General features: G+C 42.1%; 1 protein-coding gene across 2 annotated transcripts in view; it reads right to left on the reverse strand.

Annotated features, from left to right (window-relative positions):
* KIT (KIT proto-oncogene, receptor tyrosine kinase) overlaps window positions 1–14,717 on the reverse strand; it is an 88,349-nt gene that overhangs the window by 23,844 nt on the left and 49,788 nt on the right. For both annotated transcript variants that reach the window (XM_043572625.1, XM_043572623.1), the window contains exons 6-7: window positions 10,947–11,136; window positions 8,650–8,765 (exon numbers count right to left, since the gene is read on the reverse strand). In XM_043572625.1, coding sequence (XP_043428560.1) covers window positions 8,650–8,765; window positions 10,947–11,136 — 306 coding nt within the window. The remainder of the gene's footprint in view (window positions 1–8,649; window positions 8,766–10,946; window positions 11,137–14,717) is intronic.

Raw genomic sequence — 14,717 nt, forward strand, 5'->3', positions numbered from 1 at the left:
GATTAAACAAGATAATTATAAACCTTAAATAAGCATTTGATGGGTTTCTTTAAAACCCCAGTCACATCATCCGTGTCCCATCCCCCATTCTACACAAAGTCTCAAAATCGCACCATAGACATGAGTTAAAAAAAATTACGCACTATCCATGCAATGAGATGCCAAAATAAGTTTGCGGAAGAGTATTTCATGACGTGGAAAGATGTGTACAATGCATTCACTATTCAACACAAAAACACAAGCTTACTTGCGAAGCAGTAGGACCTCAGTTTTATTAAAAAAAAAAAAAAGTCTAAAAAAATGGTCACGAAGAACATATACACAGTAAGGGATATATTAGCAATGGTAAGTAAATGAACTTTAAAAGGCATAATTAAAACGTGCTTATTTTTGCTTATTCACATTTTCTAGTTTTTCTAGAACTATGCTTCACACAATATTTTATAATTAAAAAATTGTTTTAATTTCAAAACACACGTACACAAATGTCTGCACGAGCCATGCTACATTTCTGGTTACTGGGATAGCCTTACAGCAAATCCTCAAAAGCAAATAAATAAATCAAGAAAGGATTCTATTCAGCACTGGCTTTATTTAATGTTTAAGAATTCTAATACTTTAATCTAGAAGACCTAATAGAATCTATCTAATAGGAAAAACAAAACACTAAAGACCAAAGCCGCTCAAGGCTTTGCCTTAAAATGGTTAGCCTCTAACATAAGTATGGCCTGGACACCCAAATGTTTGGAAGGTCATCGCAATCCTTAAAAAATGGCTGACAGTTTAGAAGGCAGAAAAACATTTCCACCTTCCAAAGAGGCAAAGTTCTAGTAACTGCTCTTGTCTCCTGGGGATCTTGAAAGGCACAGACCCAAAGTCCCCAAATGAGCAATCCTTGAAGGCCACCCCATATTACCATTTCATCCTGGGGGAAGGTTCTTGAGACCTCCCACTGGGTGGGTGACCCAGAGGTCTTGCTGGCAGGCAGTCTAAGCCTTCTATCTACATGGCCAACTTGACAGGTCTGCCCTCGCCTTTGGCGAACGTGCTGGCATGTACCTTGTTTGCAGGGAGTTACCCTTAGAGTGGCTTCCCCTAGAAGAAGGATAGTTTAGCCATTCATAAGTAGACTTAACCATAACCAGGGGTGCCTGGGTGGTTCAGTTGGTTGAGCGTCCAACTTAGGCTTCGGTCACGATCTCGCGGTTCAGGAATTCGAGCCCCGCATCGGGCTCTGTGCTGACAGCTCAGAGCCTGGAGCCTCCTTCGGATTCTGTGTCTCCCTCTCTCTCTGCCCCTCCCTCACTCACACTCTACGTCTCAAAAATAAATAAACATTAAAAAAAAATTTAAAAACTATAACCAAAAACACATAAAAGGCAGCCCAGATTTTGCAAATGTGGTCAAAGAGAAACTTTCTCTTCAAGAGGCCTTATTCCAGATGATTTACTACTTTGACTGAGACAGGTACACTGTATGATCTATAAGTAATTGCTCATGCCAGACAGGATGTTAATTACATGATATGGTGATGTGAAAATAATGCATTATTTAGCATTTCCTTAAATTGTTTCAAGCCCCGTTAACACTCTGCTGTAAATAATGTAGAGTTGGAAACTTTGAGAGTTGACTTGGTACAGTTTGGCAGTCATTTGGATAGCCAATCTAGCTTAACTTGCCACGTGTTCCACGTATGCCCACTGGTGAAGGGCAAGCCCCAGAGTTCTCCATATCTCACTTGTCCTGTCTGCCTTACTTTACCTCCACCTGAGTACCACAGTACTCTGACTCCACTGGCTAGGTTTGTCCTGAAAGGGGAGACCTTTAAGACTGGAAAGAGATCTATTTATGCCCCTAGATATCATTTACCACACATTTTAGAATCATAATGCTGGCCCGGAAATGTCATCAGATAATGTGCTAAAGAGGCATTTGAAGGTTACTGGCATATCAAAACCAAAATGAAAGTCTCACTCAAACGGTTAGCACATCTATTGTCAAAAAGAGAAGAGATAACAAATGTTGACAAGGGCATGGAGACAAGGGAAGCCTCACACACTGCTGGTGGGAATGCAAACTGGTGCAGCCACTCTGGAAAACAGCATGGAGGTTCCCTAAGACATTAAAAATAGAACTACCAGGGGTGCCTGGGTGGCGCAGTCGGTTGGGTGTCCGACTTTGGCTCAGGTCATGATCTCACTGTTCGTGGGTTGGAGCCCCGTATCAGGCTCTGTGCTGATGGCTCAGAGCTTGGAGCCTGCTTCCGATTCTGTGTCTCCCTCTCTCTCTGCCCCTCCCCCACTTGAGCTCTGTCTCTGTCTCTCAAAAATAAATAAATATAAAAACAAAATTAAATAAATATATACATACATACATACATACATACATACATACATAAATAAATAGAACTACCATAAGACCCAGCAATCCCACTTCTTGGTATATATCCCAAAGAAACAAAACCATTACCTTCAAGAGACATCTGCACTCCAGTGCTCAGTGGATCCACGCCAGTGGATAAATGGATAAATAAAATGTGTACCCCACACACAGAAATATTACTCAGCCTTAAAAAAGAAGGAAATCCTGCCATCTGTGACAACATGGATAAACCCAGAGGGCATTGTATTATATGAAATAAGTCAGACATGGAAAGACAAATATTGCACGGGATCACTTAAATGGAGTCTTTAAAAAAAAAAAATGAAGTTCATCAAAAAAGAGTAGCAAAAGGGTTGTCAGGGCCTAAGGGATGAAGGAATTAGGAAGAAGTATTAAAGGAGTACAAAGGGTGAGGTATAAGATGAATAAGGTCTGAGAATCTAACGAGTTATATTGTGATCATAGTTGACAACACCATATTATATAATCAAAATTTGTCAAGAAAGTAGAACTTCAATGTTCTCACCAAAAAACAAAACAAATTACCCTCCCCCCACCCCCAAAACCCAGAAAACCGAAAATAAAAAGGGTAAATATGTAAGGGGATGAATATGTTAATTAAGTGGATAGGGGAATCTTCTCAAAATGTTTCCATTCATCAAAATCATCATATATACACTTTGAATATCTTACAATTTTGTCAGTGATGCCTCAATAAAGCTGGAAAAAAAGTTACTGGACCTTCTTAAAATCATTCCAGAGGTTTGAAAACCAACTGCTGATCATATGATCATATCATAACTGATATGATCATAACTGATACATAACTGATGATCATATCAATCATACTTTCTTTTCACAGTTGTGTAGGTTACTTCAGGACTCACCTGGGATATTTGAAAGTGTATGCCAAAATAAACGTAAAAAATATGTACATTACTGATTAACACTTAAGTCTGCTATAAGGTTCGAAATATTCAAGAATATTGGGTGGTGACAGAAAAAGAAGTGGATAATTTAAATGTACATTTGGCCTTTTATTTGTGCTGGATCTGGTAAAAACCTTACCGTGTGACATTTATTGTAGGCAAGGAGACCAGAAGTTTCCAATGGAGTATCACAGGCCATGTATAGAATCTCAGTGGTGTCATCTTTCTTATACCTCCAGGAATTTTGGAAAGAGTAGTACCTATTAAGAAAGCACTTTTGGGGGGCACCTGGGTGGCTCAGTGGTTAAGCATCCAACCTCGGCTCAGTCCGTGAGTTCGAGCCCCACATCCGGCTCTGTGCTGACAGCGCAGAGCCTGGAGACTGCTTCAGATTCTGTGTCTTCCTCTCTCTCTACCCCTCCCTGCTCACACACACTCTCTCTCTCTCTCTCTCTCTCAAAAATAAATAAATGTTGGGGCGCCTGGGTGGCGCAGTCGGTTAAGCATCCGACTTCAGCCAGGTCACGATCTCGCGGTCCGTGAGTTCGAGCCCCGCGTCAGGCTCTGGGCTGATGGCTCAGAGCCTGGAGCCTGTTTCCGATTCTGTGTCTCCCTCTCTCTCTGCCCCTCCCCCGTTCATGCTCTGTCTCTCTCTGTCCCAAAAATAAATAAACGTTCAAAAAAAAAAATTAAAAAAAAAAAAAATAAATGAATGTTGAAAAAATTAAAAAAAATAAGAAATCACTTTTGGGGCACCTGGGTGGTTCAGTCAGTTAAGCATCCAACTCTTGGTTTTGGCTCAGGTCATGATCTCGTGGTTCGTGAGATCAAGTCCCGTGTTGGGCTCTGCATTGACAGCACGGAGCCTGCTTGGGATTCTCTCTCTCTCTCTCTCTCTCTCTCTCTCTCTCTCTTCCCCCACCCCCGACTCCCGCTCTCTCCTCTCTCAAAATAAATCAACTTAAAAAAAAGAGAAAGCACTTTATTATGTCATTGTATCTGAATACAATGACATAATAAAGTGCTTTCTCTTTTTTATATGTATATACATATATGTGCTTTCTCTTCATATATATATACACATACACGTATATATACATACATATACGTACATATATACATGTATGTATATATACATATACGTATATATATAAGAAAACACGTTTGGATAGTTCTATACATTTTAGAATGCTACTTTCCTCCCAATTTTAATCGACAAAGGAAACAAACAGACATTTAACTCACCCAAGATATCAAACTTCTTTAGAGAACTAAGAATCTGATTTCTGTATGCATCTTCAATAAGCAGTTAAAGGGTGATTATAGTAATGCAAATTCAATGCAAAGAGTCACCGGCTTTTCGTGTGTGTGTGTGTGTGTGTGTGTGTGTGTGTGTGTTTAAGTTTATTTATTTATTTTGAGAGAGACAGAGAGAGAGCGCACAAGTGGGGAAGGGGCAGAGAGAGGCAAAGACAAAATCCCAAGCAGACCCTGTACCGCAGAGCCTGATGTGGGGCCCGAGCTCACAAAAGGCGAGATCATGACCTGAACCGAAGTCAGACGCTTAACCGACTGAGCCACCCAGGCGCCCCTCTTCTGTTGTGTCTTAGCGAAAACTCCCATCAGTTTCCACTGGAAGTTCTGCTCAAAAATGGCAAACATGTTATAGCTCTTGCCTGGCCTTTATAAACCACTTTTAATACCACAGAGCCAACAGTCAACAGAACAGACCCATGTAAATCATGGCTTGGTTAGAGAAGTTAAAAACAGACTTAAAACATTTTCAAATTTAATATGCTACATATTTTTCTCTAACACAAACTGACAGAACATGGTATTTTTTAAAGCCTCCCACATAAGCAATTAAAACATACACACATGCACACACTCAGGGTACTCAAATCTATGTGTGGAGTTTTTAAAACAAGTGAATTTTTCAACCATCAAACATTGAACCATTCAAAATCATGGATTTTCATAAGCATTTCAGCTGAATCTATTACGCAATTACGCATTAATGCCACTGAGTAAAAGTCACTGAATTTCTGCACTAATATCATGCATTTATTATTCTGATTTCTATCAATTCTAATTTTTGCAGAGCACAATTCCTTTCATCCTTGGGGCTAAGCTTATTTACAGAATAAATCACACAGTAGATCTTCATACGGATTTGGCTCAGCTAAAGTGTTATGTCAAAATGGACACAACTCTCCAATTTAAACTTTCAAAACTATTTTTAGCATTTGCCTTTAAAATTTCACATTAAAAAAATCTTTTTCAAAGAAGAAAAAAATCAACAAAGAAATTAGCTAACTTGATCTGTGAACAGCAACCGAGCATACTTCACCAGAGGTCTGATGTTTTTGAGTTTCACACAAAGATACTACCTCTGTCAGGGGCAGCTGAGTGGCTCGGTTGGTTAAGCGCCCGACTCTTGATTTTGGCTCAGGTCATAATCTGGTAGTTTGTGGGATCGAGCCCTGCTGACAGTGTAGGACTTGCTTGGGATTCTCTCTCTCTCCCTCTCTCTTGGCCCCTCCCCTGCTCACACACACACTCTCTCTCTCTCAAAATAAATAAACTTAAAAACAAATACTACCTCTGTCAAAGAACTGGGAGATAAGGAAATCCAATGTGGAAGGTCAGTGAAAAGAAATGGCTACTGTTAAGTGTTTGTAATGAACTGACATTAATGAAAGATTTCTTGAAGAACCTTAACCCACGGGGTCAGACAACACTCTTGTCTGTGTGCCCAGTGTCATGAAGCAGAAGCTCAGGAAATGTTAGGTGCATGTCTGTGACCCAGGCCCCAGCAGAAACAAAAGGCCTTCTGCACCAACGGGGAATCCGAGAAAAAGTTCATTTGCAAAGCTTAATGCCGTTTCTTATCCAGTTTCAAAACAAGCATGAGTTCACCAGCAGAGGTGACTAACACTGATCCTGCTGGATGGCAAATTAGCCTGGTAAGTAAAATGGCAGCAATTTTGTCACCAGAGAAAAGTAAGGGTGACTTCGGGGACATCTTTCTAAGGTCAATGACTCACGGCTAACCGGCAGACCAGACTAGCAAATGGAAGCATGAAAAAGGGGAAAGAGACAGATCTCAAAGTCTCCTTGACCTTGAAGCCAGGGAAAGAGAGACGCAAAACGCACTTCATTTTATAAAATTCCCAACTACTGAGCTTCTCAAAGTGAGGTCTGTGGGGCAGGCCATGGCCATGATCCGCTGTTCCTGGTCAACGAGAGTTAAGTACACAAACTGATAATAAGCATTTACAAGGAGCAATCTGACAGAGTAATTTTTCTATCTATTGAATTTCACAATTTAAAAAAATCAAACGTGGGTTTTGCATATGTCTGTTCTTTTTCATTTCACTTTCCTAGTGACTGGCTCTTACCATATTTTTTTTAAGTTTCTTTATTTTGAGAGAGAGAGAGAGAGAGAGAGAGAGAGAACGAACCAGCAGGGGAGGAGCAGAGAGAGAGAGAGAGAGAGAGGAGGGACAGAGGATCCGAAATGGGCTCTGCACTGGCAGTGGAGAGCCCTACACGGGGCTCAAATCCATGAACCATGAGATCATGACCTGAGCCGAAGTCGGATGCTTAACCGACTGAGCCACCCAGGCATCCTGGCTCTTACTGTATTTTATAGAAAGTACTGGGCCAGAATAAACTGGAAAAAAAAAGGAAAGGTCCTTTACCACAGATAGTTGGGAAACACTGCACCAGAACACCCAAAAATTGAGTTTTGTGTGGACAATGTGCATATTAGCCTGTAAGGATACTGATTTACCTGCAACCGTCTCAAATTACTCGAATATTGAGATTTTGCAGAAGCAGATCATTTTGCCCATGTGTAATATGCTAAACTCCTCTGATTAACACCTGAATTAATCTGGAGATGTCTGGAATGCAGGCCAATGAGATACCATATAATCAAAGCTGTTCAGAGGAACTGAGATGTTAACACGATTTCCTCCAAAAAAAGAGGCAGTTCTGTGGTCAAACAAGCTTGGGCTGCACACAGCATCTACCCGCCCTCCTGAGGAGGCATAACACACACCAGCACAGTAAGGATCCTGAGAAGGCCTGTAGTTCAGAAACTTGTTTAGCTCCACAGACGTGACGCTCTTGATGTAAACACGTAAGAACATCTTGTGCTTGGAAATCAAGGTCTAGTTAAAAGACTCCAGAAGAGCAATCAAAAACCTGCCCTAAATGGCACTTACTAGCTGTTTCCTGTCTACCCTTGAAATGGATCATGCTACCTGCCGCATACCACGGAGCTTCAGCATCAATGAACTTGTAAACTCACTTCTGAGCAGGCAAGCTCCTTCAGGACAAGAAACCGGTGCCCATTCTTTGTTCTCACCAGCATACAGGAAGTGCCCAGCACAGTGACTAAGTTGTCTCCTAGGGAATGTTCCGGGTTGTCTCCTTATCCCCCCCGCACCCCCCACCCCACCAACACACACCCAGGACAGCTAATTCCAATGGGTCATTTTGTTGGCCACTCCTTGGAATTCTGTGTCTTTGGAGCCCTCCTGTGCCCTGGTGCCCTGGCTGGTGCGGTATGGCAGGCACCTGCTATCCTTCCTTGGAAATGCAGATAGGCCCCCAGAGTAGAGCCAGGGGAAAAGCCCAGCACACAGCAGAAGCCCCAGCTGGTGAGCATGCTCCCTTGGCCTCAACCTCTGGGCAAAGACATTTCTCCAAGATGTTGTGAGGGCCACAGCGGGGCAGGACTCAGGTGTTCCGGTTCCCATGTCCAAAGCCAGCCTCCCATCCTAAACCACCTGCTTCCTCTCCTTAGTACCCATGTGCTACGCAGGAGAGTCCTATGGAGCTGGATCGATATTGCCTTCGTCTTAGTAGGAGAACAATCAAAACACAAATAATCTCACAACCCCGAAAAAGAAAGCACTGTCACAAAGAAATCATGTCAGAGCTTGATAGCATCTCTTACCTAACTAACACCATAATCCAGGTCTCATTCAACCTCTGCCTCCCCATTTCAACAATCAATAATAATACGTTTTCCCTCAAACGACAGTTATTTTTAACCTCTAGGGCTCCTCTGTTTGCCTCAAAGGCGGAACCCAGAATCTGAGCGCCCTCCACAAGGTCGTGCGGTCAGCGAGATGTAGGACAAGGAATTGGCTTTCGTACACATTCTTCCAACCACCAAACCACGGGGTCTTTGTTAAGGTCAAAATTATCATGAAACATTATTTACACAGCACACAATGAGCTCAGTTCTGCAGCTGTTACAAACACGAGCCACAACTTAAAATAATAAAAAATAAAAAGATAAGGACCCGTTTGTTTTACTCACTGTTCACGTAAACATTCAATGTCACGGAAGAATTGACATCGGAATTGGACACTTGAAACGTGTAAGTGCCTCCTTCGTTCCCTTTTAATCTGGTTAGATGAAGTTCACTCACATATCTACACACACACACACACAGGGGAAAAAAAAAGGCAATAAATCAATCACTTGTGAAGGGCCTGCCTCAAGTGAGTGTCTTATCCACCATTTCTGTCTGGAAATACACACCTGTTTGAGGAAAAATAAGACTCGCTTAACTCAGTTAATTAACAAGATCCACATTAGCAAATATAAACATATACACCTATATTTACCTTGGGACAAAAATGGCTGCCCAGTGAGGGTGCTGAGTGGGGAGAGGCAATGCAGCCTCCTCCCGGTCCCTGGCTGGCCTCTTGTCCGTGGTCCCTCTCTGCCCATGGTCCTTCACTCAGTCTCCTCCCCACCGGTGTCCTGAGCTCACCTGCCCCGCTGTGCTTTCACAACACTCACCTGGAAGGACCCAAGCCTGGCAGGCATCTACACGGAGTTGTCTCCATGCAGAGAGCAAAGTCGACACCGTGGGCCCTCACCTTCCTTCTTGCAACTCCATAATCTCCTGGTTTTCCTCCCATGCCCAGCACCTCTTCCTAGAGTCCTTCGTAGTACTTGCCATTGAAGCTTCTCTTTTATGGCAGGGCCGGCAGATATGGCTATGTAGACAGAGTGTGGAGTTCTGCCAGAAGCCCTGGACACAACCGTCTTGACGTGACCCTGAGCAATCTACTCTCGCACCGAACTACCCGCTGTTTGCTCACAACTTTCAAATCTTTACCTCCAGTTCAGACTTCTCAGTCCTACGCCTCCTCTACAGAGCTATTTTCAAGCCCCCAACCCCTGCCCTGTGGGTACAGCTAATGATGACTCACCCCTGTGACGTCCTCCCAAGTCTTGCCCTTGGACACTTAGGCCCACTTGAAAGTTGACTGCCGATCCAGGTCTACAGCAATGAGTGACCGCCCATGGAGAGGGACAAAAAGCCAGCTCCAGCGGACCCCTGAGATCAGCCTACTGCTCACCCATATCCTTTTTTTCCTCCTTTATCCTCCCCGCCCTGCTCTCCTACTCCCTGGAAGGTCTCTCTTCCCCTTAATGAAGCCCTTGACCCAGAATCCCTGTCTCAGGCTCTGCTTCGAGGGAACCTGACCTAGGATACTTCCTACCTGAACATCCCTACTAGAGAGCCCACGGTCAACCTAAATTTCAACAAACACCAAGCCAAACTCACAGTATTTGCCCCTGCCAACCTTTCCTCCTCCTTGAATGGCATCACCCCTCGCCATCCAACGTGGCTGATGGACACAGGATCCGAAGGGACATCTTCAGCAGCTACCTCTCTCTCCCACCCCCTCAACCACTGAGTATTCCTGTGGAGGTGGCCTGGATGCCTCCCAAATCCATTCCCTTCCTTCCCACCCTTCCATGATGACAACATCATCTCTCACCCACATTGCTGTTACAGCCCATAGTTTCTGACTGGAAAAAAATACAAAGTCTAAGTGGGCATCTACCTCTGGTAGCCATTTTGATCTTGGTCAAGTTACTTAACTCATTTGTGTCTGTTTCCTCTTCTACAGAAATGATGAAAATAAGAGTGCCTGATCATGGGTCTTGTGGAGGACTAAAATTATTGACTCACTATACGTCAGGTACTTAGTGCAGCACACTCAAAAGCACCTGCAGCTTACAAGAAGGAAGCTACTTTGCCTAGTTTACTCTTTTAATTTTTAAAATCACTTTTATTGGATTTATTTTTCTTCACTAGTTTTCTTTTACTTGTTACTATTTTATGATTGCTTCTATTTTCATCATAAATCTGTTGAGGATCAAATGAGAGGGGTGTGTGTTATGACAGAACTTGGGTTCACTACCCGGCCCGGAGCTACCGAATGAGGCTTCAGTTACCTTACATTTTTAAAAAAAAAGGATTCAAGGCACTAACTCTCCACTTTCTGTGGAAAAAAAAAAAAAGATTCCAATGTGTCTCTAGCACATGCCAGTCACTGCTCGGAACTAGCCTTAGAACTCTGGGAGCAAACGATCTTCCATTTCACAAGTGAGAAAACTGAGGCACGGACTTCCGTGCGTGCTCTAATCACAAAGCGAAAGGAAATACTGGTCTAAAGACTCAGGAAGCAGGGCCAAACTTCTTTCCACACCAGGTGTCTTCTCATACATCTAAGGGTCACAGACACAGGCCCTGGTAAGCCAAGGAGAGACGGGGAAAACATCCGATCCTCAGCGTAAGGCTCTTTTCTTACCTGATATTACTTTCGTTGTCAGACTTGGGATAATCTTCCCATTTATCAGTGAGGGTTCTGTTCATATAGACCCACCGTTGGTGCTCAGGCTTGGGATATGCCTCATATTCGACAATCAGATCCACATTCTCGCCATCATTCACGAATATTGTGGTATTCATCATAGGGAAGATGTTAATGAATCCTTTAGCTGATTATAACCAAATAGAACAGGAAGAAACTATTATCCACAGCCACCCAACGGAAAACCCAACTTCACCTTCGGCTTACAAAAATAACTGGCTGGTTTCAGAAAGGACGCGCTTGAGATGTTTATTCTCCCTTCTCTGTCTCTTAAGGAACTCTCTTCAAGAGCTAGCACCACCCTGGAAGTCTTCTAGAACTACTTCTTAGGTTAGAAAGTGTTGGGACTAAATGGTTAGCCCACACCCAGACCCAGTACAATTGTATATGTGATAAGAAGGTGTCAAAAGTCAAGAGGGGGAAGAGAGCTCAAATTGTCAATAAAGGTGTTGAAAGAACGCCATTTAGTATTTGAAGAAAAATAAACCTGTTACCTCCTCATCATGTAATATATCACAGAGGAAATCAAGTACAGCATTTTATTAAAAAAAAAATTTTTTTTAATGTTTATTTATTTTTGAGACAGAGAGAGACAGAGCATGAACGGGGGAGGGCCAGAGAGAGAGGGAGACACAGAATGTGAAGCAGGCTCCAGGCTCTGAGCTGTCAGCACAGAGCCTGACGCGGGGCTCGAACTCACGGACCGTGAGATCATGACCTGAGCTGAAGTCGGACGCTTAACCGATTGAGCCACCCAGGCGCCCCAAGTACAGCATTTTAATAATCAAACTGTATCTTTAACTGACAACAGAATTAACTCCTATCAAACTTCTACAGAGGGGGCAGTTTTCTAGACATTTTAGAAACAACAGAAGAGGGGAGCCTGGGTGGCTCAGTCGGTTAAACATCCAACTTCAGCTCAGGTTATGATCTCGTGGTTCCTGAGTTCGAGCTCCATCAGGCTCTGGGCTAACAGCTCAGAGCCTGGAGCCTGCTTTGAATTCTTTGTCTCGCTCTCTCTCTCTGCCCCTCCCCTGCTCACGCTCTGTCTCTCTCCCTCTCAGAAATAAATTAACATTAAAAAAAAAAAAGAAAGAAAAAACAAACAACAGAAGAAACAAAATCAAATCATTAAAGTCCTAAGAATCTGAATACATAGCATTTTTAAATGTCTATACTGTAAAATTAAGGTAATAGGAAAAAGAACATGAAAATCAATAGATGGAAAATATTTAAACTAGTAAATCATTTTTTTTAATTTGAGAAAGAGCCCAAGAGGGAGGGGGGGGAAGGGAGAGGGAGAGGGAGAGAGGGAGGGAGGGAGGGAGGGAGGGAGGGAGGGAGGGGGAGGGGGAGGGGAGAGAGAGAGAGAGAGAGAGAGAGAGAGAGGATCCCAAGCAGTCTCCACACTCAGCATGGAGCCCAACATGGGGCTCGATCTCACAAGCCGAGCCAAAATCAAGAAGAGTTGGACACTCAACCGACTAAGCCACCCAGGCACCCCTGAACTGGTAATTAAAAATAAGGCATCACTTTTCACTTCTTAAAAATAGCAAAACTTCAATAAAGCTGTTAAAAAATAAAGTCTATCCATCCTATGGAAAAATAGCAAAACTAATTTGAAAGAAACTCAATAATTCTCCAAGCGTGGCAAAAGTAGTGTGCTGAATTACACACTGTAAATTGGCACAACTCTTTCAGAAAGCATTTAGCAATATAGATTTTCTATAATTATCTATTCTCCAATTTAACCCTGTAGTTTCCGTTGGAGAACTCTTCTTAGTGGGTAGCCACATGCAAAAAGAACGGCCCTCTACCTTGGATATAATAATTTAAAAATCAGGGCACTGGTTAGAAATGGTTCTATGACAATCACACAAGAAAGAGCTTGAAAAACACGTAATAAAATAATTGCCAATATTATTTTTATAGCCACCATTTATGGAATGCTTGCCATGTGCCAAGAACTGCCTTAAGTAGCTTGGCATTACAATTTAATTAACAATTATGACAAATATTTAATTCCATAACAATACTAGGGGAGAAAGCTTATAACTCCTAATGTATAGATGAAAGATATCCAGTCCTGGAAAGCTTAAGAGCTAGCTGCCCAAGGGCAGAGCCCAGATTTGAATATAGGTTTGTGAGACGCCAGGCTTGGCTTTTCTCACTGTAACATATCCCTAGATTCTCCATATAATATTTCCAGTTAGAGAGAGAGAATAAGCTTGTATGCATCACTGAAACCCTGCTGCATACAAAAATACAAGCAATATACCAAATCTTAAAAATGGTTATGTCACATTTAGTGGGATTATGGAAGAGCTTTCATTTTATTCTTCTAATTCTTTTTCCAAATTTAGTAACTATAAACTTTTAAATACATTTTTCATTATTTTTGGCACTATTTGGCTACATATATTAAGGTCTCCCAGGAGTTGTCATTACAGCATTGGCTGCCTCTTGGCTTTCCTATAGATTCAGAAGAAAAAGTGGAGTCCAACTCTCCTTTGCAGTAATGGAAAAGGATCTGTCATAGGTGAGAATAAAAACTCATCCAAGTCAAAGTTGGAGATGGAAACCACCATCTTGTTCTAATACCTAAATCATAAATTAAAACCTCCTGTCATTTTTAAAGCAAATTTAGGTTAATTCTGAGGGAACAAATGTTTCATCTAAATGCTATGTTACAGTTTCCAGTTCTTAAGGTCATCCATTCAAACACACCCAAAGCAAAACACTCAAATATTCCAGACAATAATTGCACTGAAGTGAGTTGTCTCATTATCACCACATGTGTATACTACCGAAGTTTTCCTGAGTTTTCTAGAGTTCTTTACAGGCTCAATATAGTTTTATGTCCTATAGTGGAATGGAGCTTCAAATTCATGAAGTATAAGAGTTATTAGAATCAAAGAACTCCATCAGCGTTGTTTGAACAGAAAGTATGATTTTTTTCAGGTACTTCTCCATTAAGAAGTTGGTGACGCATTAACGTTTCGTCAAAGTGCAAACTCCATGCCAGGCACTTCTATAAAATCTATTGCCTTTTCTCCTCTCTGCAGCCTTTGGAGTTGGAGGCTGTGTTTCTCAGAAGAGGAAATGCAGGCAGAGGTAAAGTAGGGTGCATTCAAAAGTCAGGTGGCACAGCTCCAGTTCAAAACCAGGTGGGGACTATCCCAAAGCCACTGCACGTCATATGCACACTTGATCTTAGCTGAAAGGCCAAGAAGGGATCCACATCATATTCAAATCCGACCTCCATCCCCAAAAGAAATGACTTTTCTCTTTGTCTCCCTCTTTCTTGTCCCAGCCCAACCCATCCCGAAACAATACAAAACCAGATTCAGATTTCACAGCCACAAGCCCTTCCAGTTATACAGTTATATTCTTGGAAATTGATGAATGGGTTTTCAAAATCTGATTACATACAATAATATGCTCAAAACATCCTTACTAATTGCTTTCTGGAGCTGAAGCTGATATATCAACATGCTCCCTAATCAACTTAGCAAATTAGCACTTATGGAGTTTAATATTTTAAAAGCATAGCTTTCTATTCAAATTAATAAATGGTTCACAATCACGTTTAGGGAAAAAGTAATAATACTCTTTCGGCACACTGACTCTATAATTGCAAGTAAAGGGTCTTTTCCACATTTAGTGTGTAATGCTTTCCATTGCAACATGGGCAGAAACACCAAAATT

Source organism: Prionailurus bengalensis, chromosome B1, assembly GCF_016509475.1.
Source record: "Prionailurus bengalensis isolate Pbe53 chromosome B1, Fcat_Pben_1.1_paternal_pri, whole genome shotgun sequence".
NCBI classification, from domain to species: domain Eukaryota; kingdom Metazoa; phylum Chordata; class Mammalia; order Carnivora; family Felidae; genus Prionailurus; species Prionailurus bengalensis.